Source organism: Malus domestica, chromosome 17, assembly GCF_042453785.1.
Source record: "Malus domestica chromosome 17, GDT2T_hap1".
NCBI classification, from domain to species: domain Eukaryota; kingdom Viridiplantae; phylum Streptophyta; class Magnoliopsida; order Rosales; family Rosaceae; genus Malus; species Malus domestica.
In genome coordinates, this window is record NC_091677.1 from 27,690,562 (window position 1) to 27,715,148 (window position 24,587).

At 38.4% G+C, this 24,587-nt stretch overlaps 4 protein-coding genes across 4 annotated transcripts; 1 reads left to right on the forward strand and 3 right to left on the reverse strand.

The window, feature by feature from the left end:
• Nucleotides 1-7,630: 7,630 nt before the first annotated feature.
• LOC139193538 (heat shock 70 kDa protein-like) lies at nt 7,631-8,538 on the reverse strand. The gene has a single exon (XM_070816626.1). It carries the CDS (start codon nt 8,250-8,252, stop codon nt 7,857-7,859), a length of 396 nt encoding a protein of 131 aa, XP_070672727.1. The 5' UTR covers nt 8,253-8,538; the 3' UTR covers nt 7,631-7,856.
• A 265-nt stretch (nt 8,539-8,803) lies between these two features.
• Nucleotides 8,804-11,278, reverse strand: LOC103405590 (heat shock 70 kDa protein). Its single transcript, XM_008344600.4, has one exon. It carries the CDS (start codon nt 10,935-10,937, stop codon nt 8,967-8,969), a length of 1,971 nt encoding a protein of 656 aa, XP_008342822.2. The 5' UTR covers nt 10,938-11,278; the 3' UTR covers nt 8,804-8,966.
• A 4,311-nt stretch (nt 11,279-15,589) lies between these two features.
• Nucleotides 15,590-17,989, forward strand: LOC103428963 (heat shock 70 kDa protein). Its single transcript, XM_008367098.4, has one exon. It carries the CDS (start codon nt 15,854-15,856, stop codon nt 17,822-17,824), a length of 1,971 nt encoding a protein of 656 aa, XP_008365320.3. The 5' UTR covers nt 15,590-15,853; the 3' UTR covers nt 17,825-17,989.
• Nucleotides 17,990-20,917: 2,928 nt separating this feature from the next.
• LOC103405586 (putative leucine-rich repeat receptor-like serine/threonine-protein kinase At2g24130) lies at nt 20,918-24,425 on the reverse strand. Its single transcript, XM_008344597.4, has 2 exons — nt 21,725-24,425; nt 20,918-21,443 (listed from the first exon to the last, which is right to left on the reverse strand). The coding sequence occupies exons 1-2, from the start codon at nt 24,324-24,326 to the stop codon at nt 21,031-21,033; spliced, it is 3,015 nt and encodes a 1,004-aa protein (XP_008342819.3). The 5' UTR covers nt 24,327-24,425; the 3' UTR covers nt 20,918-21,030.
• Nucleotides 24,426-24,587: the final 162 nt, after the last annotated feature.

The window sequence follows — 24,587 nt, forward strand, 5'->3', positions numbered from 1 at the left end:
CCCCTTGAAGATCCGCTCAAATCCACCTTCAAAGATCAAGCCCACGGCCCTTTGAAGAAACTTCCAACAGTTCATCCAAGATCAAGCCTCAACGGCCCTTGGATCAACGGAACATCCACGAATACACACCTCACGGAGATCGAATCAGAGGATCAAAATTTGAGAGAGATTGTAACCCAAAACCATCAAAATACAAATATTTGTTTGTGCACGTTGTTCTTGTCTCTTTCGTTTCAGGAATTTTCCGTGTTCACAGTTATACTTAATGAAAGTATAAATAAACCAAGTGTTAGTGAATCTATTGTTTTGATGAGATACGCATTCTACAAAACTAGTTTCAACGATTCACCCGTCAAACTTGTTTCGAGATCGCATACGCCAAAAATCACAAAAAACAAATATTCATATATCAAGTAACGAGACAAAACTTTTCAACGGTTATAAACGAAAAATTACGATTTAATGGTTATTTCAACTCCAATTTTGATAATTTTTTACAGCTACACTCCTTGACCCTATATGAATACAATGACTAAATTCGATATTCAATTTAAAATATTTACACTATTTTATGTTATACTTAATGAAAGTATAAATAAACTCTAAGTGTTAGTGAATCTATTGTTTTGATGGGATACGCATTCTACGAAATTAGTTTTAACGATCCAACCATCAAACTTTTTTGTATATACTTCGAGATCGCATACGCTAAAAATTACAAAAAACAAACATTCAGAGATCAAGTAACGGGACAAAACTTTTCAATGGTTATAAACGAAAAATCACGATTTAACAGTTACTTTAACTCCGATTTTGATGATTTTTTACAGCTGCACTCCTTGACCCTATATGAATACAATGACTGAATTTGATTTTCAATTTAAAATATTTACACTAGTGTTATGTTATACTTAATGAAAGTATAAATAAACTCTTAAGTGTTAGTGAATTTTTTGTTTTGATGGGATACGCATTCTACAAAACTAGTTTCAACGATCCAACCATCAAACCTTTTTATATATACTTCGAGATCACATACGCTAAAAATCACAAAAAACAAACATTCAGAGATCAAATAACGAGACAAAACTTTTCAACGGTTATGAACGAAAAATCACGATTTAACAGTTACTTTAACTCCGATTTTGATGATTTTTTACAGCTACACTCCTTGACCCTATATGAATACAATGACTGAATTTGATTTTCAATTTAAAATATTTACACTAGTGTTATGTTATACTTAATGAAAGTATAAATAAACTCTAAGTGTTAGTGAATTTTTTGTTTTGATGGGATACGCATTCTACAAAACTAGTTTCAACGATCCAACCATCAAATTTTTTTGTATATACTTCGAGATCGCATACGCCAAAAACCACAAAAAAAAACAAACATTCACAGATCAAGTAACAAGACAAAACTTTTCGATAGTTCTAAATGAAAAATCACGATTTAATTGTTATTTTAACTCCGATTTTGATGATTTTTTATAGCTACACTACTTGACCCTATATGAATACAATGAACTAATTCAATCGTCAATTTAAAATATATTTTTCTAACAAAAACCCGATCCGAACTACAATAATATATTTTTCTAACAAAAACCCGATCCAAACTACAATAATAAATTTAAAGCTACTTAATAAATATATATACCATTCAATTTCTTATGTGTTATACGTATAAAATAAATAAATTTAAAGCTACTTAATACATATATATATATATATATCATTCAATTTTGCAAGTTTATATTAATCATCATCCGAACTACAATAATAATTCTCGCTATCCTCACTACTTAATAAATATATATACCATTCAAATAGTCTTTGCACAACGGTGAACCAGAACGTAGCTCAAAGGCCATTTGCGCGACGTGGTTGGTCCGTCGTACAATTTTTTGGTGCCAAATCAAGGCTTTTACCGTTTTTTTTCTTCAACATTTGCGCAACGCGATTGGTCCATCTCGCTCAATTTTCTGGCGCCAAACCAAAACTTCATAATAAAAACTTATGAAAATAACTATATTTTAAAATTTATAATGTAAAATTAAATTAAAAAAACAAAAATAAATTGGTTTAGGTGACTAAATATTTGGATTACATCGCGCAAATATTTAAATTTTATTTTATTTTTGTAAAGAATTTGCACGAAGTTGAAAGTTTTGTCGTGCAAAGTGACTTTGCGCAACGATATGTGTTTCGTCAAGCAAAATGTTTTTTGTAGTAGTGAAACCGACTCTATTGTTAAGCAATTAGGATTTACAACGATGTCACAATTCAACCGCCAAAGATCATTATTCAACAAACAAGTACCAAGCAATTTATTAAAATTATTTTTCTTAAAAAATCGTTATACTTTTTTCATCACCAATAACTGCATAACCATCCTTTACAAGTTTGGAAGCTGAAATCAAACTTCTAGTTAAAGACGAAACATAAAGAACATCAAATACTCTAAAACAAATCCAGTTGACATCTTGAGCTTGAGGATGCCTATTACCTCCACAACTACTTTATTTCCATTTCCTACATGGACACAATTTATTGTAATTGTCATTTTTGTGAATCCCTGCAAGGAAATGATAATATACACTTAACAGTAAGTGTCAAACCACCAAGAATTTGGAGGGAGCTCAACAAGATTAATGTCAACACAACAAAAACATTTTCAATGTCACCTCCTTCAGTTGTCCATTTCTTGCGTTTTTCACAATCTCTCTTCAAATGACCATAGCCTTTGCAAAAATAACACATTACATTTTTCATGTTTTCCTTATAACCTTGAGGACCCTTATAGGAGGATGGAGTATCACGCCCCAGCAGAGTGACTAAAGTTTAAAGGGTTTGTTTGGCTTACCAGAGATCGGGACATATTTCTTTGCAGTTTCAGCCTCCACAAAATTCACAGCTTCATGTGTTACTTGCTTCATCCAACTCTCCTCTTGAACACATATTTATATGAGTTCCTTAAGGCTCCACTTCTCTTTCGATGTGTTGTACGAAGTCTTCAATTGCTCATAACTCTCTGGGAGGGAGTTAAGAGCCATGTGCACGGCAAATGCATCCCCAACTGGTACTTCAAAAGATGTATAAGTTTTGCAGCGGCTTCTACTAGCTTCAGAATATGTTATCTAACAGTGACTCTCCCATCGAATTTTAGAGTGGTCAGAGTTGTCATAATGTTGCCCATTTCACCCTTCTTTTGGTCACCAAGAGTGCCATGTGATTAGCTTTTTTCCATTTTCGAACTTTAGCCTCTGCTCTGTTGGCATTCAGCGCTGGTGGTCAATCCTCCCTAAGAGTGAGGTCATAGTCCATGATCAGTCCCAAGATTATCTCCACGTCGTCATGCCTCCATTTCTTATAGTTTTCTCCATTCAATGACTCGATGGAAAAACTCAGTGCAGTAGGGTTCTCTGAATATGCATCTTACAATTGTTAGAATGACCAAAATTTTCAAGAGGTAACACAGTAAAAATGTAACATCTTTGGGCAAGAAACATTTATTGTAGAAACTTAATTCACGCATAGCTACTTAGTTCAATGTTAAACTCTCTTACAACTCAGGTCTTTGAACAAGAATTTGAACTTATTTAACATCTTTCCAAATACTATGCTCTAATTCATTAATCGAACCATTCACATGTTGTCTACTTTAAAAGAACTTATATGTATTTTGTAATTGATGAATTACAATGTCATGCAATTATCATGCTGGAACAATATTATCATGAACCCATTTTGATGTGGTATATGCAATAAATTTTCCCAAGAAATAATCACACGGTCTTTCTGAGATCCTTGTTTATTCTACAAACACACAAGAACACAGTGATGTATGGATATAAATTGGAATGATCGTAAAATACCAATCCAAGCGAGACTAAAATGGCTCTGTTATCAAATGTTAGATTATAATGGTTAGTCTGTTATGAGGATTACAAATATTACATTTTTATTTTTTATTTTTTATTTTTTTTGAGAAACCTAGATGGTACGAGGAAAATTTAATTGATAACGAAAAAATAAGTTACACCTAGTCAGATGGGAGATAAACCTTACCCCTCAGAAAACAAAGACAAAGGAAAGGAATACATGAAAAAGAAGGGGGACATAAACCTTACCTTTCTAGAAACAAAAACAAGAATGATACGAACAAAAGAGGGGGAACATAACACCTAACCCCTCTAAGACCAAACCTAAAGGTTTAAACATGCAAAACAAGTTGAACAACATCATAAAGTTAGGAGAGATAAAAAAAAAAGTGAGACAAACCTACTGCTGACATGCACATTAATTTGAGAAGCAGTAGCCAGACAAACCAACATAGTCTGCAAACACAGTAAGTAGCATGAGCCGCCATCGGAGGAGAATCATGTCATGTTAAAGATGGAGAAGGCAAGCCCATTGATGAGTAGATTTTATATTATATATTTAATCATATTCTTAGTATATTTTGGTTATTATTTTGGAAGAATTTTGATACTTTGAATTGTATTTTCAATATAGAACTTTCTACTTCCTCTGGAGCAAAACGTAGTCAAATGGACGAATTTTGGAGTAATTCTAGTTGGAGGACATTCGTGAGTCAGTTAGCTTGATCATGTCAAAATATCAGATTTTTCCATTAGGCGGTTATTTTATGGAAATAGAATAAAGTAGTAGTGCGCGGTACTGGAATAGTGATGTTTTGGGCTTGAATTACGTTTTTAGAGCCCAAGATGACCTCAAATGGGTTCGTGGCCTTCTGGAGATATGTTCAGAACGTCCCGCTCTTCAAAACAAGCTATCATGGGCCGGATTTAAAGGATATTTGAGACTAAAACGTGGCTGGACAATTACTTGGCAGATTTTCCTAGCTTAATTCAGATTTTATTTTCTAAGATATTTTATTATTATTCTTCGTTTCCTAGCTGGAATAAAGGACCTGGTTTTTAGGGTTTGTGCGATGGCATAGCAACATATATTGTTTTGCCGTCCACAGTTTTTCACTAGGCTTTCTTTTATGCAACTTTGGATACAGAGAAAATTGCTAGGGTTCTTTGAGATTTTCTACTTTAAGGTGTTTTCAATCATTTTCTTAATAATATTTTCTATGCTTTTAATTATGAATATGCATAACTAATTCCTTTTGCTAGGACTAAGCCTTGAGCCTTAGCATGAATATGTGATTTTTATTTAATTGCTTATAATTGATTGCATGCACACTTGAATTTTTAATCACTGTGATTAAAACTATCTAATTGTTTTAATACCTGATCACCATTAGGATCTTTAGACAAGTAATTTGATGCAACTTTGGTCGAAAGGTTCCCTAAAATTGATGCTGGCTTCTTGTGATTAATAATTGTAATTTTACTTAAGATGAATATCACGTCTTAAGGGTTGCAAGGTTTTTCAAAGGCTTTTCATAAAGCATAATGAGTCTCTCATGTTCAGATTTGATTCGAACGTCCGGACGGGTTGCATGTTAGATATATGTTCTATGTTGGAGGTTCCAAATAGAATATAAATTAGGAAAACCTCACCTTCAATGTGGCATGTGTAGATCATAAGTAATTGGTAAAAATTCATAGGATTCCTAGGTGATGGTGGAACCCTAGTGCTTTCTTAATTTGATTTCTCCAAAACTGGTTCCTTTTTCTTCATCTTTAATATTGCATATTAGTTTATTTTTATTAGTTAAATTCGTTTTTATTAAATTAGGTCATAAAAATCAATCATCTCAAATTTCTATTTTACAATAATCAATTGGAATTTGGTTTGCTTCGAATTATTTAATAATTCCTGTGGAGAACGACCTTACAATATCTGTTTATAGTACAATAACCTTGTCATTCTTGCAAGTAATATAGGAGTTTTTATCCTTACTTTTGTAGGTGGTAAAAATCCCTATCACCTATGTTAGCAAAATTGTCCGCAACAAGATTACCTTTGCTATATATGTGAGATGTGTAAAAAGTTATTTACCGAATGCAATCCAAACAAATAAACCATTGTGTACGAAGAGGCCAAGAAGGATCAAAATTAGACGATTGAAGAGCAAAAATAATACTACAATTGTCACTTTCCAACCAAAGACAACGTCAACCCCGCTGATATGCAAACTCTACACCAATAATAATTGTTGATAACTCTACAAAAAAAAAATTGAGATGACCAATCCATTGACAGAAACCTCTAAGAAAACGACCATGGCAATTCCTGAAAACTCCTCTACAAGCAGTAAGACCAGGATTTCCTTTAGATAAACCATCTGTATTAAGCTTAACCCAAGGAAACCAAGGATGAGACCGAAGGACAAGAAGAATAGTAGGCGCCTTGCGAGGGATAGGTCGGATCCCCAAAGAAGAAATGGTCCGAGTGTCAAAACCCTGAGAGTAACAGGAATAAACTTCTCACAATGAACAATCGCAGAATTGATAGATATGCAAAGACGATGAAAATAGATTGGACGACCCTAAAAAATAAACTTAGTTCGAGCCTTCCAAATAGCTGAAATAGTAGAAAGACCTGTAAAAATCCATAGATTGTGCAACTGTTTGAAAAAGAGCTTACAGACGTAGACATCCCAAAAAATAGGAAAAGAATATGAAAGAGGCAAAGAGGTACCAAATTGACATACTAACCACCTCCAAAGTTGCCTAGATATCCGACAGCCGAAGAAAAGATGAGCAGTAGATTCTTTAGAATTACAACATAAACAACAAATGGATGCCAAAGAAATATCATGTCATTGTAGCGCACCCTCTGTAGGAAGTTTATCATGAAAAAGCCTCTAGGCCAATATAGATAGTCATGGCGGAATAAAATGTTGCCAAATAATTGTAGCCCAAGCACAATCACTATGTCTCCTTCAAATACGGTGATAACCAAAAGAAAAAAGAAAACTTCCTAGTAAGTGAGGGCTCCCAAATCAATTTGTTATCCTCAATATTTAAAGGCAAAGGCATACGTAAAATCTGTTGCGCCATAGAAGGGAATAAATTTATTGAATAATCTGGCAAAGAACAACTTTGTGCTTCAATAATCTGAAATCCGATGAAGAACCTTAGGAGAAATGACCGAAAATAAAGAAGGGCTAATAAAAAGATGGAAAAGACAAGCCCATGTTAACATCTGAAACCCGAGGAAGAACCTTAGGATTACAAATAATACAATGGGTTCTTTGTGATCATACATATATATAAGTACATGTTGTCTTACTGAAGAGACACCAGCATAAATATTAGAGATTGTAAGGTTGTGCACAACTGGTGTTTCTACTGAAATACAAGTACCTGAAGATGCCATTGGAGTTGGATGAATGCACAGGGAAACACACGAGAGAGGCTTTCCACTCACGCAGTGCCTTATGCTCAATACTAGTGATGGGTGTGTGATCAAGTGAATGTATAAGCTTGTGTGCTAGGTCTAGTGATCGACCGTATAAGCTTGTGAGCAGGACCGTCCCCTTAGCATATTCCTAACTGAATTCCAGCTATCAGTCAGTGCCCTAATAATCTACATGACTAACAGGTTGTTTAACCACAACCTAATCACGTCACCCTAATATCCTGTAATCAAGGAAATCAGTTCTTCCACACGGTTCTTATCATGATCTGAGAGAGTCCAAATAGAAACCTAATAAATCAGTACATTCTTTGAAATTTGAGGAAACACGTTTTAATTCGATTCCAGAAGACGCTGAAAGATAAATCAGTAATAATATTATACAAACCCTCTCATAATTCCTATGGCTACAGCCTACAGCTCTGCATTATTCCGCATCTACTAACTCAAGATAACTCAGTACACAAAGAGCAGAGTTCACAAGCTGTACGTCACTTGGAAACCTCTTCAAGCTTAATCAACCTCTTCAATCTTAGGTCCGGCTCCTGATCCACCACCACAGCTAGCGTTTCCACCTCCAGGCATCCGAGCACCACCGCCCATTGGCACATCCCCACCAGCACCTTGATACATTTTGGCAATAATCGTGTTGCACAATCCCTCCAACTCCTTTTGCTTATCCTTAAACTCCTCCACCTCAGCCAACTGGTTCCGGTCTAGCCACTCGATTGCCTCGTCAATGGCCTTCTCCATCTTCTGCTTGTCAGCAGGATCTAATTTTCCAGCGATCTTCTCATCCTTGATGGCGTTCCGTATGTTGTATGCGTAATTCTCGAGGGAGTTCTTGGCATCTACCTTCTTCTTCACCTCCTCATCTTCAGCCTTGTACCTCTCTGCCTTTTGCACCATTCTCTCAACCTCTTCCTTGCTCAATCTTCCCTTGTCGTTGGTATTGGTGATCTTGTTCTTCACTCCAGCAGTCTCGTCTTCCGCCGACACGTTCAATATACCATTTGCATCAATGTCAAAGCAGACATTGATCTGAGGGACACCTCTTGGCGCCGGAGGAATGATAGAACAGACAATACACCAATGGCGCTAGATTCTGGTTCCATGTAAGTACACATCTAGAGGATCCTCTTTGTAGGATGCTGAAGATCCTCATCGTACAATCGTGCGGCCAACTTCTGTTAGGTATTGTTTGCCTTTAATTTAAATAAAAAAAATTAAAATGATTTATAACCTCATGATATACGATAAATTGATAGGATGTAAAAATCCGAATGGGATCCAAATCTTACATCTTAGTGCATTTTTTGGAGCAAATTACGGGGGTACCTCTTAAAACATTTGGCAGTGGAACCACCACAAATGAGTGGCTATGACAGACCACCATAAACCCTAAATCCTAATGAACATGTAGCAATCAAATGAAAGTGTTAGATAAGACTAAGCAACCATTGCACCAAACAACTAATCGAGCAATAAACATAATATGCCAGGAAAAGAAAGTTTACATCATTGTAAATCTAGGACATTAACAAAAACATTGTATATTTGTAGGCAATTATTCAAGCAGTCACAAACAGAGAAGAAATAACCAACTAAACCAAACACTTAATTTCAGTCAACTTCCTCAATCGTAGGCCCGGCTCCTGATCCGCCACCGGACGTAGTGTTTCCAAATCCGCTACCAGGCATCTGAGCACCACCGCCCATCGGCACGTTTCCGCCAGGACCCTGATACATTTTGGCAATGATCGGGTTGCACAATCCCTCCAACTCCTTTTGCTTGTCCTCAAATTCCTCCACCTCGGCCAACTGGTTCCGGTCTAGCCACTCGATTGCCTCGTCAATGGCCTTCTCAATCTTCTGCTTGTCTGCAGGGTCTAATTTTCCAGCAATCTGCTCATCCTTGATGGTGTTCCGCATGTTGTATGCGTAGTTCTCAAGCGAGTTCTTGGCATCCACCTTCTTCTTCACCTCCTCATCTTCAGCCTTGTACCTCTCTGCCTCCTGCACCATTCTCTCAATCTCTTCCTTGCTCAGTCTTCCCTTGTCGTTGGTAATAGTGATCTTATTCTTCACTCCAGCAGTCTTGTCTTCCGCCGACACATTCAAGATACCATTTGCATCAATGTCAAAGCAGACATTGATCTGAGGGACGCCTCTTGGCGCCGGAGGAATGCCCGTGAGTTCAAACTTGCCGAGGAGGTTGTTGTCCTTGGTTCTAGCCCTCTCTCCTTCATACACCTGAATTAACACTCCTGGCTGGTTGTCGGAGTAGGTAGAGAAGATCTGCTCCTTCTTGGTAGGAATGGTTGTGTTTCTCGGAATCAAGACGGTCATCACACCACCTGCAGTCTCAAGACCAAGGCTGAGAGGAGTGACATCAAGAAGCAACAGATCTTGGACCTTCTCATTTCCTTCGCCGGTTAAAATTGCAGCTTGAACAGCAGCACCATAAGCCACGGCTTCGTCAGGGTTTATGCTCTTGCACAATTCCTTGCCATTGAAGAAATCTTGCAAAAGCTGCTGAACTTTGGGAATTCTCGTCGACCCACCAACCAAAACAACCTCATCAACTCGACTCTTGTCGATTTTGGAATCCCTCAAACACTTTTCAACAGGTTCCATACACTTCCTGAACAAATCCATATTCATCTCTTCAAATCTCGCCCTAGTAATTGTAGAATAGAAATCAATACCTTCATAGAGCGAATCGATCTCAATGGTGGTCTGAGCGGTGGAAGACAAGGTCCTTTTCGCTCTCTCGCACGCAGTCCTCAACCTCCTCAAAGCTCTGGCATTGCTACTAATATCCTTCTTGTGCTTTCTCTTAAACTCTTGCACAAAGTGATTAACAAGCCTGTTGTCAAAATCCTCACCACCAAGATGAGTATCACCAGCAGTAGCCTTCACTTCGAAGATCCCTTCCTCAATTGTGAGCAAAGAAACATCAAAAGTCCCACCACCAAGATCGAAAATAAGAACATTCTTCTCGCCAGTACTGGATCCCTTCTTGTCAAGACCGTAAGCAATGGCAGCAGCAGTAGGCTCGTTGATAATCCTCATCACATTGAGCCCGGCAATGGAGCCAGCATCCTTTGTGGCCTGCCTCTGCGAGTCATTGAAGTAAGCAGGTACAGTGACCACAGCGTTGTTGCAAGGATGACCCAAATAAGCCTCGGCAACCTCCCTCATCTTAGTCAGCACCATCGACGATATCTCTTCCGCCGCAAACTGCTTCTCTTCGCCTTTGTAATTTACCACAATCATCGGCTTGTCGCCAGGACCAGCAACGACCTTGAAAGGCCAGTGCTTCATGTCGCTCTGGACAGAAGGGTCGGAGAACCGCCTGCCGATGAGTCTCTTGGCGTCAAAAACGGTGTTTTGGGGGTTCATAGCGACCTGGTTCTTGGCTGCATCGCCGATCAAACGCTCCGTGTCGGTGAAGGCGACATAGGAAGGGGTGGTCCTGTTTCCCTGGTCATTGGCTATGATCTCAACGCGGTCGTTCTGCCACACCCCGACGCAGCTGTAGGTGGTGCCGAGGTCGATGCCGATAGCCTTGCCTTGCGTCTTTGCAGCCATGGACAACAAATCAGTGCGAAACTATTGAATAACTGGTTCGAGAAAACAACGAAAAAAGAAGCAAAATCTGGTTGCTCTGGAAATTTGAATTTTGTGGTTGTCTGGAATGCTTTTGGTTTGAGTATGAGGCGGGGTTTGGGGGTTCAAATTTATATGGGTGAGTAGGGTTCGTGGAGAGCTTCATGGGAGAGGAAGAGAAGGTGGTGGAAGGGACTGGGAGGTTGTGAGAAAAATCAGTGGGAGATGTCGAACGGTTCTGGAGAGTTCTGGAGAACACTCGAACCGTCGAAGGTTACACCAGAGAGTTCTGGAGAGTGGTTGAACTCTGAGTTGGCTTGTTTGCTTTTTCCACATATGTATGATCCAATTAAAGTAAAACACGCAGCTAGTTCTGTTTTGAATGGTAACGTTGGATTTTGTCTTCTTGTGGTCTGAAAGCGAGAGAAGGGGGATTTGAAAAGGGATCTTTTGATAAGGGTGTGCCTTTTTTACCTCTCACATATTTCTTGTTTATTTTTGTCCGTTGATCTTCTTTAATTCATCTGGTTCGATAATTGAAAATTAAAAATATGTAAGAAAAGTAAAAAGAAGTGTGTGGATATCACACCCTTTTGATATGGATTAAAGTAACGAAAAATTAAACCTATTTCAAAAATTAAAAATCACTAAAAATTAAATCTATTTCAAAAGTAGGCTTATAAAATTAAACCTATTTCAAATTTTTCCATTTGAAAAATTGCTCTGCGATGTCTCCTTTAATTCTTTAACAAGCAGGTGTACCTGCGCGGTGTTGAGGGTTTGAAAAATATTGAAGGTGTAAAAAGTTCTGAAAAATATATGTGCTTAAGAGTAGATTGTATATAGGTACATTACATCCTCAAATAATGACCTCAAAAATGCTCTCCGAGGACGACCTCGGAGTCATCTTGACACAACACTCTTCCAGACGTCAATATGCTCAGCTTCAAAACAAAAAAAAATTAAATTAATCACAAAATTAAATTGTTTTAGAAACATAAACTTAAGAACACAAAAAATCAAAACATTTCGAAAGCACATATTCTTAATCATATATCAAAATTAAATTCAACCTTTTTTATCATTTTCGACAAAGATCAAACCTTTTTTATGAACATTTCTTTCTCCTTTGATTATCATGGGACAATGAATCCTTTCTTTTGAATAAATAGAATCAAATGGATTGATATTGGTACGACATGACCTATTAACAAAGATTCATTCCAATACACCGAACATTTCTTTTTAGGATATACGAAGTATGAGATTTCAGTAAATTGATTCTTTTGAAATCTTTAATCCATTTTGATCCACGCCCACTCATTCTTTCTTTATTTCTTTACTTTTTGCAGAGATATTTGCTTCTTAATTAAGCTAATATTGGTGCAGCCCAAACATGACTCTCTGAATCCAATTCCTAGAATTAGTTTTGTGTAGAAAATACAGCCTAGTAGAGTGAGGGGGTACTTTATAATGAAGAAAATTTTCTTTGTGTTCGAAACACGAGTAATATACCACTTGTCTTTATATAAGCAGAGAAAAGTTTTATTTTTTAAGTTGTCAATTTTTTAACACAGGTATCTCACAACTTGTACAGTGACACCTATCTCTCCTCCGAAGGAAGTGTTTTCCTCCATTAATCTCCACTCCTACTAACTCAACAAAATATATATATATATATATATATATATATATATATATATATATATATAGGAATTGCTTAAGGGGAGGGATCCCCATTTTTTCAAAAAAATGGGGACACGCTCCACACCGTTGGATTTGAATTAAATGAAATCCTGTGGTTGAGATTCTATGGCCTGTGTTTTAATCTCAACCACACAATTTCATTAAAGTCAATCTAACGGTGGAGAGCGTGTCCCCATTTTTTCAAAAAAAAATGGGGATCCCTCCCCTTAAGCTCCCTGTATATATATATATATATATATATATATATATATATATATATATATATATATATATATATATATTTACTCTATGTCCTCAAATCCATAATTTGACTTTGAAAAAGCTTAATTACATTTAAACTTCTTAAAATTTTACTGGTGTCTCACTTAATTCCTTAAAAGTCAAATTATCACTTAACCTCTTGAATCTCAACTCATCAATGTTGATGCTGAGAAACAAGTGGCGATCTAAAATGTACAAGAAATTGGTGGTACAAAAAACAGAGGTATTTTGGAATACCTCATTTGGTGCAGAAAGGTCCTTGTCGTTGTTACATACACATTCATCCCCACCAAGCTTCGAACCCTATCCTTGTAGGTACCACCCATGCAAAAGCACTTAACCACAAGGCTAGGAAGAAGCATGGTGCCTTCTCTTGAAAAACAAACAATTTATTATAATCGAACATACTTGAATTGGATTTGGAATAGGGTGGTGCTATTAACACAATCATTTTTACATCTCACACAGGCCTTGTTAATTTTGTTATTTGATTCTCTTCAATTTATTTGATGATGTGAACTTCCGACAATGGTAGGTGACTAAGGGACTAGAATGGTCTCTGCGCCATCCTGCCTTTTTTTTCTTCTTGCTACTACAAGAGATGTTGATGTTGCATATTAGTCTCATACCCTTAAAATTTAAGTGTTTCCTCAATCCAAACGCTTTCTGTTCCAAGCAACGCCTCATTTTTCTCTCCATCTCTTTTACTACAGTGCAATCTTCACTTGCCTTCCTCTTATTCTATCAACTTTTCTTTGGCTTTAACTTATATATTTATTTTTTAATTTTGATTACTCTTTACCTCATATTTGAGATTGTGTAATGTTTTTAGTTTTCTCTATTGAATTTAGGGTCTTTCAATTTTTATACAAATTACTCCAATCTTGCATATTATGAGTTCAAATTACCTATGTATATGAAAGGTTCTTCCACACATAAAATTTTCTAGAACTCCGCTACTAACTGTCGATATATCGTTAACTTTCTACTATACAATACACGGTATGGTGTCGACTGTAAATACACGGTATGTTGTCGACTGTTGAGTGATTGGGTCTCCCGCTCCACAACAATGGAGCTAAAGCTAATGGTCAATGGATGGAGGAGTTAACACACTGAAACAATATACAAGCTATAAATGAACCATGTACAGAAACAATACAAAAGCTATAAAGTTAATTTCTACTATTCTTAAGAATTTAAAGTTTGTCAATCTCTTTTGAAATAACTAGAGGTGCAACTCGGACGAGTTGGATGGTCAATCCAATTCTAATCTATTCTTTTATAATTCGGGTTGGGGTTGGGTTTCATCCAGATTTAGTAGGGTTTGGATTTTAATTGAGTCCGGATATTCTAGATGGGTTCAGATTCGTCAACCTTATCAAGTCCAATTGTATAACACTTTGTTTTGCATGATTTTTCAAGTTTTGAACCATACAACGTCAATATTAGTTAAAATTTCATTTACACATCATCATCCGCACAAAAATTAAAACAAACAACTTGGAGATTCTTTCTAATGTTTCAACTATGCAAATTTGAAATTAAACAGAAGGCGTACACCAAAGAGTCAATCAAAGAAATATAAAAGTAACACTATAATTCATTATCCATATGACGACGGACTATAAAGAAGTATAGTCATTCCAAAACTTATACATAACTCATATAATATGCAGTGGGATGGTAATATGTGCATGGGTAAATTCGAGCTCAAAATCGGGTTGTGTTTGGGTTGACATGGGTGGGTAAGATATCAAATCAACTCAACCTAATAAATGATCAGGTTGATGGAGGGTTTTTCCTTTATTCTAACCCGCCCCATCTATTTTAGAAATCAAGTTGAGCATGAGTGGATTTAGGTTGACCCAACCTAGGTTGCACCCCTAAAAATCATCCATATTTTTCCTTTTGCTGTCATTACTTGCACTAAACAACAATTACATAAAAAAAATTAAAAAAAAAGAGATAAACTAATAATTTTAATTGATAGTGGGTATTAAAATTAAATAAAATTAATCCTTCATTGGTTATTTTAGCAGGTCGGGTTTGAGTTTGGATCTTTCAACCCGTCACCTTAACGATATGACACAACACATGTTAACACGAGTACAATAAATACGACCTATTTACCAAATAAACCATCAACCCTCGGGTGGTCCAAAGGAAGTTCCGGCTGGGTATAGTTTTTCTCAGATTTTGAATTGTTCAAAAAAAAAAAAAGTTTTATATTCACAAATCACAGGGTAAAAGAAAAATTAGAACTAACAAAAATTGGTGCTACGAGCACTAAATTTGTGCACCAAAGAATGCGTACATTCTTAATATATATATAATTAAAATAAAATAAAACAGACCAGCTGATGACTTCAAGACGCAGTCCATTTTTTTGAGAGCCGAAAGACTCACAAAGACATCGAACCCAGAATGTGCCTTGTAGAATATTTGCCTAAACTTCGTCCTCAACCATTTGACCACCCCATGATACATTAAATTCTAATATGAATTAATTATAAAATTAATTGGTGGCACATTATTTGACCAACATATTACGTATACATAATAATAATTAAAAAAAAAAAAAAACGATGATGCACAATCAGCTAATTAGCCCAAACGTGTTGATTAGCCCAATTCCCACTCCCTCCCAAACCCAAATCCAAATGTAGGAAGTTGGACACATTGGTTCAATGTTTCCAGATCTCTCTGGTTCCTTCCTTCTTCCCTCTTTTCTTCTTCTATACTTCTACATACCTCTCGAAATTTCTTGCCCTCCTCCTTCGTACTAGACACCCAATGCCTGTATATATGCATTGCCATGGTCTCCCAGGCAGACCATCAGGCAAACAACAACAGAAAAGCTCACTTCACCCACTCAACAACCCTAATCCTTCTTTTAAATTTTTTCGTGATTTCTTCTTTTCTTATTCATGGCTTCAAAGACGCAAGGCAAGGCCATCGGCATCGACCTCGGGACCACCTACAGCTGCGTCGGGGTGTGGCAGAACGACCGCGTTGAGATCATAGCCAATGACCAGGGCAACAGAACCACCCCTTCCTATGTCGCCTTCACCGACACCGAGCGTTTGATCGGCGACGCAGCCAAGAACCAGGTCGCCATGAACCCCCAAAACACCGTTTTCGACGCCAAGAGACTCATCGGCAGGCGGTTCTCCGACCCTTCTGTCCAGAGCGACATGAAGCACTGGCCTTTCAAGGTCGTTTCTGGTCCCGGCGACAAGCCCATGATTGTGGTAAATTACAAAGGCGAAGAGAAGCAGTTTGCGGCGGAAGAGATATCGTCGATGGTGCTGACTAAGATGAGGGAGATTGCCGAGGCTTATTTGGGTCACCCTTGCAACAACGCTGTGGTCACTGTACCTGCTTACTTCAATGACTCGCAGAGGCAGGCCACAAAGGATGCTGGCTCCATTGCCGGGCTCAATGTGATGAGGATTATCAACGAGCCTACTGCTGCTGCTATTGCTTACGGTCTTGACAAGAAGGGATCCGGTACTGGCGAGAAGAATGTTCTTATTTTCGATCTTGGTGGTGGGACTTTTGATGTTTCTTTGCTCACAATTGAGGAAGGGATCTTCGAAGTGAAGGCTACTGCTGGCGATACTCATCTTGGTGGTGAGGATTTTGACAACAGGCTTGTTAATCACTTTGTGCAAGAGTTTAAGAGAAAGCACAAGAAGGATATTAGTAGCAATGCCAGAGCCTTGAGGAGGTTGAGGACTGCGTGCGAGAGGGCGAAAAGGACTTTGTCTTCCACCGCTCAGACCACCATTGAGATCGATTCGCTCTACGAAGGTATTGATTTCTATTCTACAATTACTAGGGCGAGATTTGAAGAGATGAATATGGATTTGTTCAGGAAGTGTATGGAACCTGTTGAGAAGTGTTTGAGGGATTCCAAAATCGACAAGAGTCGGGTTCATGAGGTTGTTTTAGTTGGTGGGTCGACGAGAATTCCCAAAGTTCAGCAGCTTTTGCAAGATTTCTTCAATGGCAAGGAATTGTGCAAGAGCATAAACCCTGACGAAGCCGTGGCTTATGGTGCTGCTGTTCAAGCTGCAATTTTAACCGGCGAAGGAAATGAGAAGGTCCAAGATCTGTTGCTTCTTGACGTCACTCCTCTCAGCCTCGGTCTTGAGACTGCAGGTGGTGTCATGACCGTCTTGATTCCGAGAAATACCACCATTCCTACCAAGAAGGAGCAGATCTTCTCTACCTACTCCGACAATCAGCCAGGAGTGTTAATTCAGGTGTATGAAGGAGAAAGGGCTAGAACCAAGGACAACAACCTCCTCGGCAAGTTTGAACTCACGGGCATTCCTCCGGCGCCAAGAGGCGTCCCTCAGATCAATGTCTGCTTTGACATTGATGCAAATGGTATCTTGAATGTGTCGGCGGAGGACAAGACTGCTGGAGTGAAGAACAAGATCACTATTACCAACGACAAGGGAAGACTGAGCAAGGAAGAGATTGAGCGAATGGTGCAGGAGGCAGAGAGGTACAAGGCTGAAGATGAGGAGGTGAAGAAGAAGGTGGATGCCAAGAACTCGCTTGAGAACTACGCATACAACATGCGGAACACCATCAAAGATGAGCAGATTGCTGGAAAATTAGACCCTGCAGACAAGCAGAAGATTGAGAAGGCCATTGACGAGGCAATCGAGTGGCTAGACCGGAACCAGTTGGCCGAGGTGGAGGAATTTGAGGACAAGCAAAAGGAGTTGGAGGGATTGTGCAACCCGATCATTGCCAAAATGTATCAGGGTCCTGGCGGAAATGTGCCGATGGGCGGTGGTGCTCAGATGCCTGGTAGCGGATTTGGAAACACTACGTCCGGTGGCGGATCAGGAGCCGGGCCTACGATTGAGGAAGTTGACTGAAATTAAGGGTTTAGTTTAGTTGGTTTTTTCTTCTCTGTTTGTGACTCTGCTTGAATAATTGTCTACAAATATACAATGTTTTTGTTAATGTCCTAGATTTACAATGATGTAAACTTTCTTTTCCTGGCATATTATGTTTATTGCTCGATTAGTTGTGTGGTGCAATGGTTCCTTGGTCTCATCTAACACTTTCATTTGTTGTGGTTCCACTGCCAAATGTTTTAAGAGGTACCCACGTAATTTGCTCCATCATAAAATGCACTAAGATGTGGGAATAGGATCCCATCCAAAGAGAATCTTAGGGACTCACAACCTATTTGTTAATCTTACATCATGCGGTTAGAAATTATTTGGACTTTTTTATTTAAATTTAAACATAACAACATCTAACGAAAGCTGATCGAACGATGCACGATGAACTAATAGAATGTGAGGATCTCTAGCATCCTCACAAAAGAGGATCTGGAGAGGGTCCTCATCCCTAAGATGTGTAGTTGCTTAAATCGAACCAGAATGTAGTGCCATTGGTGTATCGTCTGTTCTATCATTCCACAAGTGAGATGCTGGAAGCCACTCCAAACAGTATATTCTCGGGGAGATGATATGATTGTGGAAATGGCCGCACTCACACACTTTTTAGTTGACGTTTGACAATGAGTGAACATAAACCTTCAGGACTTAAGGCCTTCACACATCTTATCAAATATGTTGACAAATCTGTAAGTTGTGTGATGGCGAGGAGTGGGCGTAGGAAACTCGGTTGGAGGCCGAGTCACTGAGCACAATCATGTATTCCTTCCTTATCATTGTGTTTTTGATTGCTTCCTCTCTCCACGGTTTTCACAAACTGTTCATGATGTTATGCATTATCTCCCTAATATTACAACATTTGTATGCATTAGAGCTGCACTTTGCTTCTTAATCATCACGTCTTGAAGACGAGATGATGATTAGTGGGTCAGTCCTGCAAGAGAAAGGACTAAACTTGACTAACCCTAAATTATGTTAGATCAAATCAAATGTCAAGTGTATAATATATAACAATTGCACAGTTTATCTTGAACAGAAATTTCACGATATATCTTACAATATGAACAATTTAATGAATTTGAATAACAAATCACAAAAAACACACTGACTTGTTTTCGGAAGATAGAGGCTTGCAGAGCAATCTCCTAAGACAGAAATACGCCCCTACACCAGTGCAATAGTTCAAAGGATGTCTATCTGGCAGGATACAACTATCTAATCCAAGTTCTTGCACACGAACTTGGATTCTAGGCGAATTTGTTGTGATGGTTCTCTCTAAAGTATAAAAGGAATTGATGGAAAATTATCTCTTGTTTCTGATCTTATGGCCATATTTATAATGGCGTAGTGGAGCAGTTGAAACCGTTTTTAGAATGGTTGTAACTGTTCGTCATCAGTTTTATCCTTTTGAAAAACTGAATGCAAAAATCAAAAACGTAAAAATTTAAACTTGTGTTTTCGTCAATCCAAGCCTGATGCCCATCTTTGAATATAATATATACACCCAAACCTCTATTTGTAAGGCCCAATGTCCATAACTTTAGCTCAATTCTTTTCAAAACATAAAGGAGAGAAGAGACTTATAAAGTGGACTTCCACCATGTGTTTGGGCGATGTGGGACTAAGTCCCACTCACAAGTTCCAACAAATTAGTGGTGCAGTACGGGAAATGAAAGATGCATTTGGCATGGAGCACAATAATAAATGATTGGAAGATGAATTTATGTGCTGGAATAAAGAGCATTTTAATACATAATGGCTCATCAGATTAATTCCAAGGCGTTTTTGGCTAATCGTAGCAGCTAGGACGTTTTTATGGCTGATCATAATCCTTTCTTTATGTAATTTTCAGTTTTAGTGTTTTTAAGTTTATTGCCCTTTTAAATTCTGAATGTATGTTACAAATTTGATATAAAACCAATTTCTTGCTGGAAGGTGGGGAGGTGGGACATTTTTTGTTGATAAATGAAATATTCAAAGAGATTTCTATCTTATATTTGTGCCTTTCTCTTGTTTAAAAGTATGCAGCTTTGTTCTTTCTAGTGTCTACGTCATAAACTGGTACTAGAACAAAAGTTTATAAGGTTTTTAGGTCTCTCCTTGAAGATAGTGGACTCTGCCTTTCGTTTTCTTTTTAATCATATTTATCAGTTCATATCACTTTATTTTGTTTCTACCCACTGCGCCCTGCATCAATTATTAGCATCTGTCTATTTGTTTTTATTTTTCTGCTCTATGTAAAACATATTTAGGAAATAATTGTAAGAAAATTGCATGGTGCCAATGTTGCAGAAGCTTTTGAATCCAACTGTGATCATTGTTCTTACTGTTGATCGATAAGAATGTAAGATGTGGAGCCAAAAAAAATCACAAGGCGACACGTGGATTTTTGACAAAAAAAGACAAAACTACCCTTGAGGTATACCGGGATTCCTACGCTCAAGCAGCAGACAATTATCCTTCAACCAAGTCAAAAGTGCCCAAAATAGGTATCAACTTAAAACCTAATTTATTCATATATTTCCCATTTCATTATTTAGCTAATCAATTAGCTAAATAATATACTTATTCCTTTCATATTTCCTAAAATTGACTAATTAAAGGATTAATTACCTAATCAATCCCTTAATTATCAACTAAACCTCCAAATTATAACCAAAAACCCACTAGGCCGGCCATGCCCTTTATTTTCTGTTTGTTGCTGCCATTTTCTCCCCCTTTTTATGACATTCAAATATCTAGTTAATTAGGTTATTACTATTTGCTAATTAACTAGCCAATTATTTCCATAACTCCCCAAAATAACTAGCCCATTATCTCCATAACCCCCCAAAATAAATCATCCTTTTCCTCTCCTATAAATTGGGTCCCATTTTCACAAAACACTAGTTCTAATTCTCTTACAAAAAATCCCAAATATTCTAAACACTATTTTTCTCTAAAATTATAACTTTGGCATCGGAGGTTCTTCGGCCAAAGCACCCCCATTCATCGTGGGCGCGTGAGGCTCTTGGTCTTAACCTAAGATGCTAGTTGTTTTGTAGGTGCAAAATCGTCCAAGCGGAGAAAATTTGCATCCACATAAGAGATTCTATGCTGATTGCAAGACAAGTTTGACATAGAGCTAGAAACAGAAAGAAAGCATTTCGTTAAAAAAGTATACGGGATCCGAGATGCTAGTCATCGTCTAGGGTAGAAGAAGAAATTCCGAGTGAAGGGGCAAATGTTGCAGTGGTATCCCCACAGAGATATCTCTTCAGTCGATCCAAGTCATCCGCAGCATCGAGCATTGTCGGCCTAGTGGAGGGGGACTCCTGCGTGCAGAGGATTCCCAACTCTATCAACTCTCCAATTGCAACATCCCACATCTTTCTCACCTCGGCGGATTGATCTCTAGAAGCTCTCATTAGGGAGAAGTCAACCACTTTTTCAACCCTTCCATGACAATGGTTCTTAACCCACCTGTGCAGGTTTAGCCCTCCAACAAACATGTCATCTGTTGGCCTTTTTCTTGTCACCATCTCTAGAACCAGAACACCGAAGCTGTAAACATCACCTTTTGTAGATGCATTAGAACCATACCCGTATTCTGCACAAAGAATCGAGCGTGTGTTAGGCCTTATTCTAAGTTATTGAACAAATAATTGAGTTCTATCATCGCCGGTCTTTAAAAATGGCTTCAAATAGAGAAATTGGGGAATTGTTTTCATTTTTTCTGAAGAACGAATGATCTTTGTTACCATGCTTAGATTTATATGTGTTCAGAAATGCTTGAAGTTCCAATTACTGAGAATCTAGTTATGAACAAAACTCGTATTCTATCTGTTTGGCTTTGCGAATGGCTAGCTTAAGCAGAGGATAGATCGTTACCTGGTGCTATGTATCCAATGGATCCGAATAACATATTTGCAGTAGAGTTTCCCATGTTCTCAAGAGCTGAATTTCCACCTCCAGCTATCAGCAATCTTGCGATCCCAAAATCGGAAACTAAAGCTGTCATGTCATTGTTGAGAAGAACATTGCTCGGTTTTAGATCACAGTGTATAACTTTGACTGGAGAGTGGTGATGTAGATATGCCATCCCTTCAGCTATGTCACTGCAAATGTTCACCCTTTGGATCAGGCTCAAATCAGAAGAACCTGAACGCAGACCTGTCTTCGAATGTTGATAGAGACAGCTTTCTAAGCTACCGTTTGCCATATAAGGAAGAACAATGGCCTTAAAGTCCGGTAGACTGCATGCTGTTATAATCCTTATAAGGTTTCTGTGCCTAATTCTCCTCAAGACTTGGCACTCTCTGGTAAAACTCTTTGTTGAATTTCCAGATTGCAACTGTAAGACCTTGACTGCTATTGTTGTCCCATTTGGAAGAATTCCCCTGTACACGCGTCCATAGCTGCCAGTTCCAATCAGTCTCTGATCATCAAATCCGTTAGTGGCATCCGACAGATCTCGATATGTGACTCTTGGGAAACTGTGAACCAATTCTGGTTGTGTTGGTTTTCTTGCTGTCGCAGTCCTCTGAGCTGAGATTAGTGCCTGAATGTGCCAGATTGCAATCACAGAGCATAGTATTGATAGGGATGTTGAAATGAATATGACTAAGCTGAATAGGATTAAGAAAATGTGCGATCGAAACGGATGCATTTTGTGGGGGCAAGCAGGTCTGAAGGAAACAGTACCACAAAGGTGCTGATTGCCCAAGAAAGATGTATATGAGACAGCTTCAAAGATGCCACCAGAGGGAATCATTCCTTCAAAGTTATTGAAGGAAAGATTTAGATATGTAAGCGTTCGGCTGTTGTTGAGGCTTAGTGGAATCTTTCCAGAGAAGCGGTTTCCTGAAATATCAAGGGACTCAAGATTCTTCAGCTCACCTATGGAATCTGGAAGTTTCCCCTCCAAAGAATTGTGTGAAAAGTTAATCAGGGTCAATGCAATACAACTTGATATCTGTGGGAAGATACTTCCACTTAGGTTGTTCGATGAAAGATCCATCTCTTGAACATCTTCCAGTTTGCTGAGTTCAATCGGTATAGGCCCTTCGAGTTGATTGTGTGAGAGGTTTATAAAAATTCTGATCTCACTCAAACCCAATAATTGTGGGGGGATGCTGCCTGTCAATCTGTTGTATGATAAATCAAGCTTGTACAGTTGTATGCAGTGTCCTAATGTTGGAGGTATTGATCCGGAAAGGAGGTTGTTGTTGAGGAACAGATAATTCAGGCTGACCAAATTTCCTATACCGCTTGGAATATCACCGGAGAATGAGTTATCAGAGAGATCAAGCAGGCCGAGGTGAGTCATCTGACCCAATGCAGCTGGAATTGCGCCGGTGAACAGGTTGTGTGATAAGAAAAGCTGTTCCAAATTTGACAGCTGACTGATGTTTGCTGAGATTGTTCCATTCAGACGATTGGATGTCAAATTCAGGACCACAAGCTTAGAAAGATTACCTATATTCGGAGGAATTGATCCAAATATCTGGTTTTCTTGCAGCAAAAGATTCGTAAAATTGATACCAAGTCCACCGATGGAAGTGGGCAATATTCCTCCGAGGCCCATACCAGCCAGCTCAAGCTCCTCTAGAGAAGTGCAATTTGTGATGGCAGAGAAAAAGGGGTCAAGATTGGTGTTGCCATCGTGGCTTACCATATCATTGTTAGATAAATGAAGATAGAGAATATTTGGCAACTTGTGTACAAACTTGATGGGCAGCTCGCCAGAAAGATGGTTATATTCGACATCTAAGTTGACCAGTGAGCTATTGGTCAGAAAGAGAGGAAGTTCTCCAGTGAACTGATTGTTGTATAAATTGAGGCTCCATAGTTTTGGACAATTTCCAATCTCTATCGGAATTTTTCCGGAAAGAAGGTTGTTGGAAAGGTCTAAAACCGCTAACATACTGCAGTTGGAGAAGAGTGTAGGTGGAATGGCGCCGGTTAAATTATTTTGCAATAGACTAACTGTAGTGAGGTCTGAAGGAAGGGCTAAGGAATCTGGTATTGAACCATGAAAGTTGTTCCCCTCTAGCAGTAGACGATGGAGGCGCCTGAGTGAGCCAATTTCAGCAGGGATAGTTCCATAGAAGTGATTTCCAACTAGCACCAGGTTACGGAGGCCTGTAAGATTTGAAATGAATGGTGAAAGCCTCCCTGCAAGTGCATAATCCTTCAGAATGAGATCTGATACGCGATAATGCTGTGTGTTGCAGCTGACACCCGTGAAGTTGCAGCTGACATCCGTGAAGTTGCAGCTGACACCCGTGAACTTGCAGACATCAGTAGCTTCCTTCCAATTAGCCAGCTTGGAATACGGATCATATACAATGGCCTTCTTGAACTCCAGCAGAGCAGCCTTGTCTGCAATCAAAGAGTGATGAGGACTCTGGAGATGACCAATAACTGCATTACTAGATGCCGAGACCAAATGCTGGATTAGAAGAAAAAACATGGTTTCGACGAAAGCCATACTTGATAAACTGAAAGAGCCTAAGAAAAATATTTGTTTGTGAGATTCCCTTCGCTTCAACTTTCATCGTGCTTCCTTCTCATATCATTCAACAGTGGTAAATGATTTGTGGTAGTAAAAGAGAGACTGGAGAGAAGGTGGAAAGTGATATTTTCGGAATAAGAAGTCAATCAAGGCTATGATTTTGTTGAAGAACCGAGGAAACTCTAGTATCTTTGGATGCAAACGCTGAAAGCATAATCGAGAGGAGAGAGGGAAAGG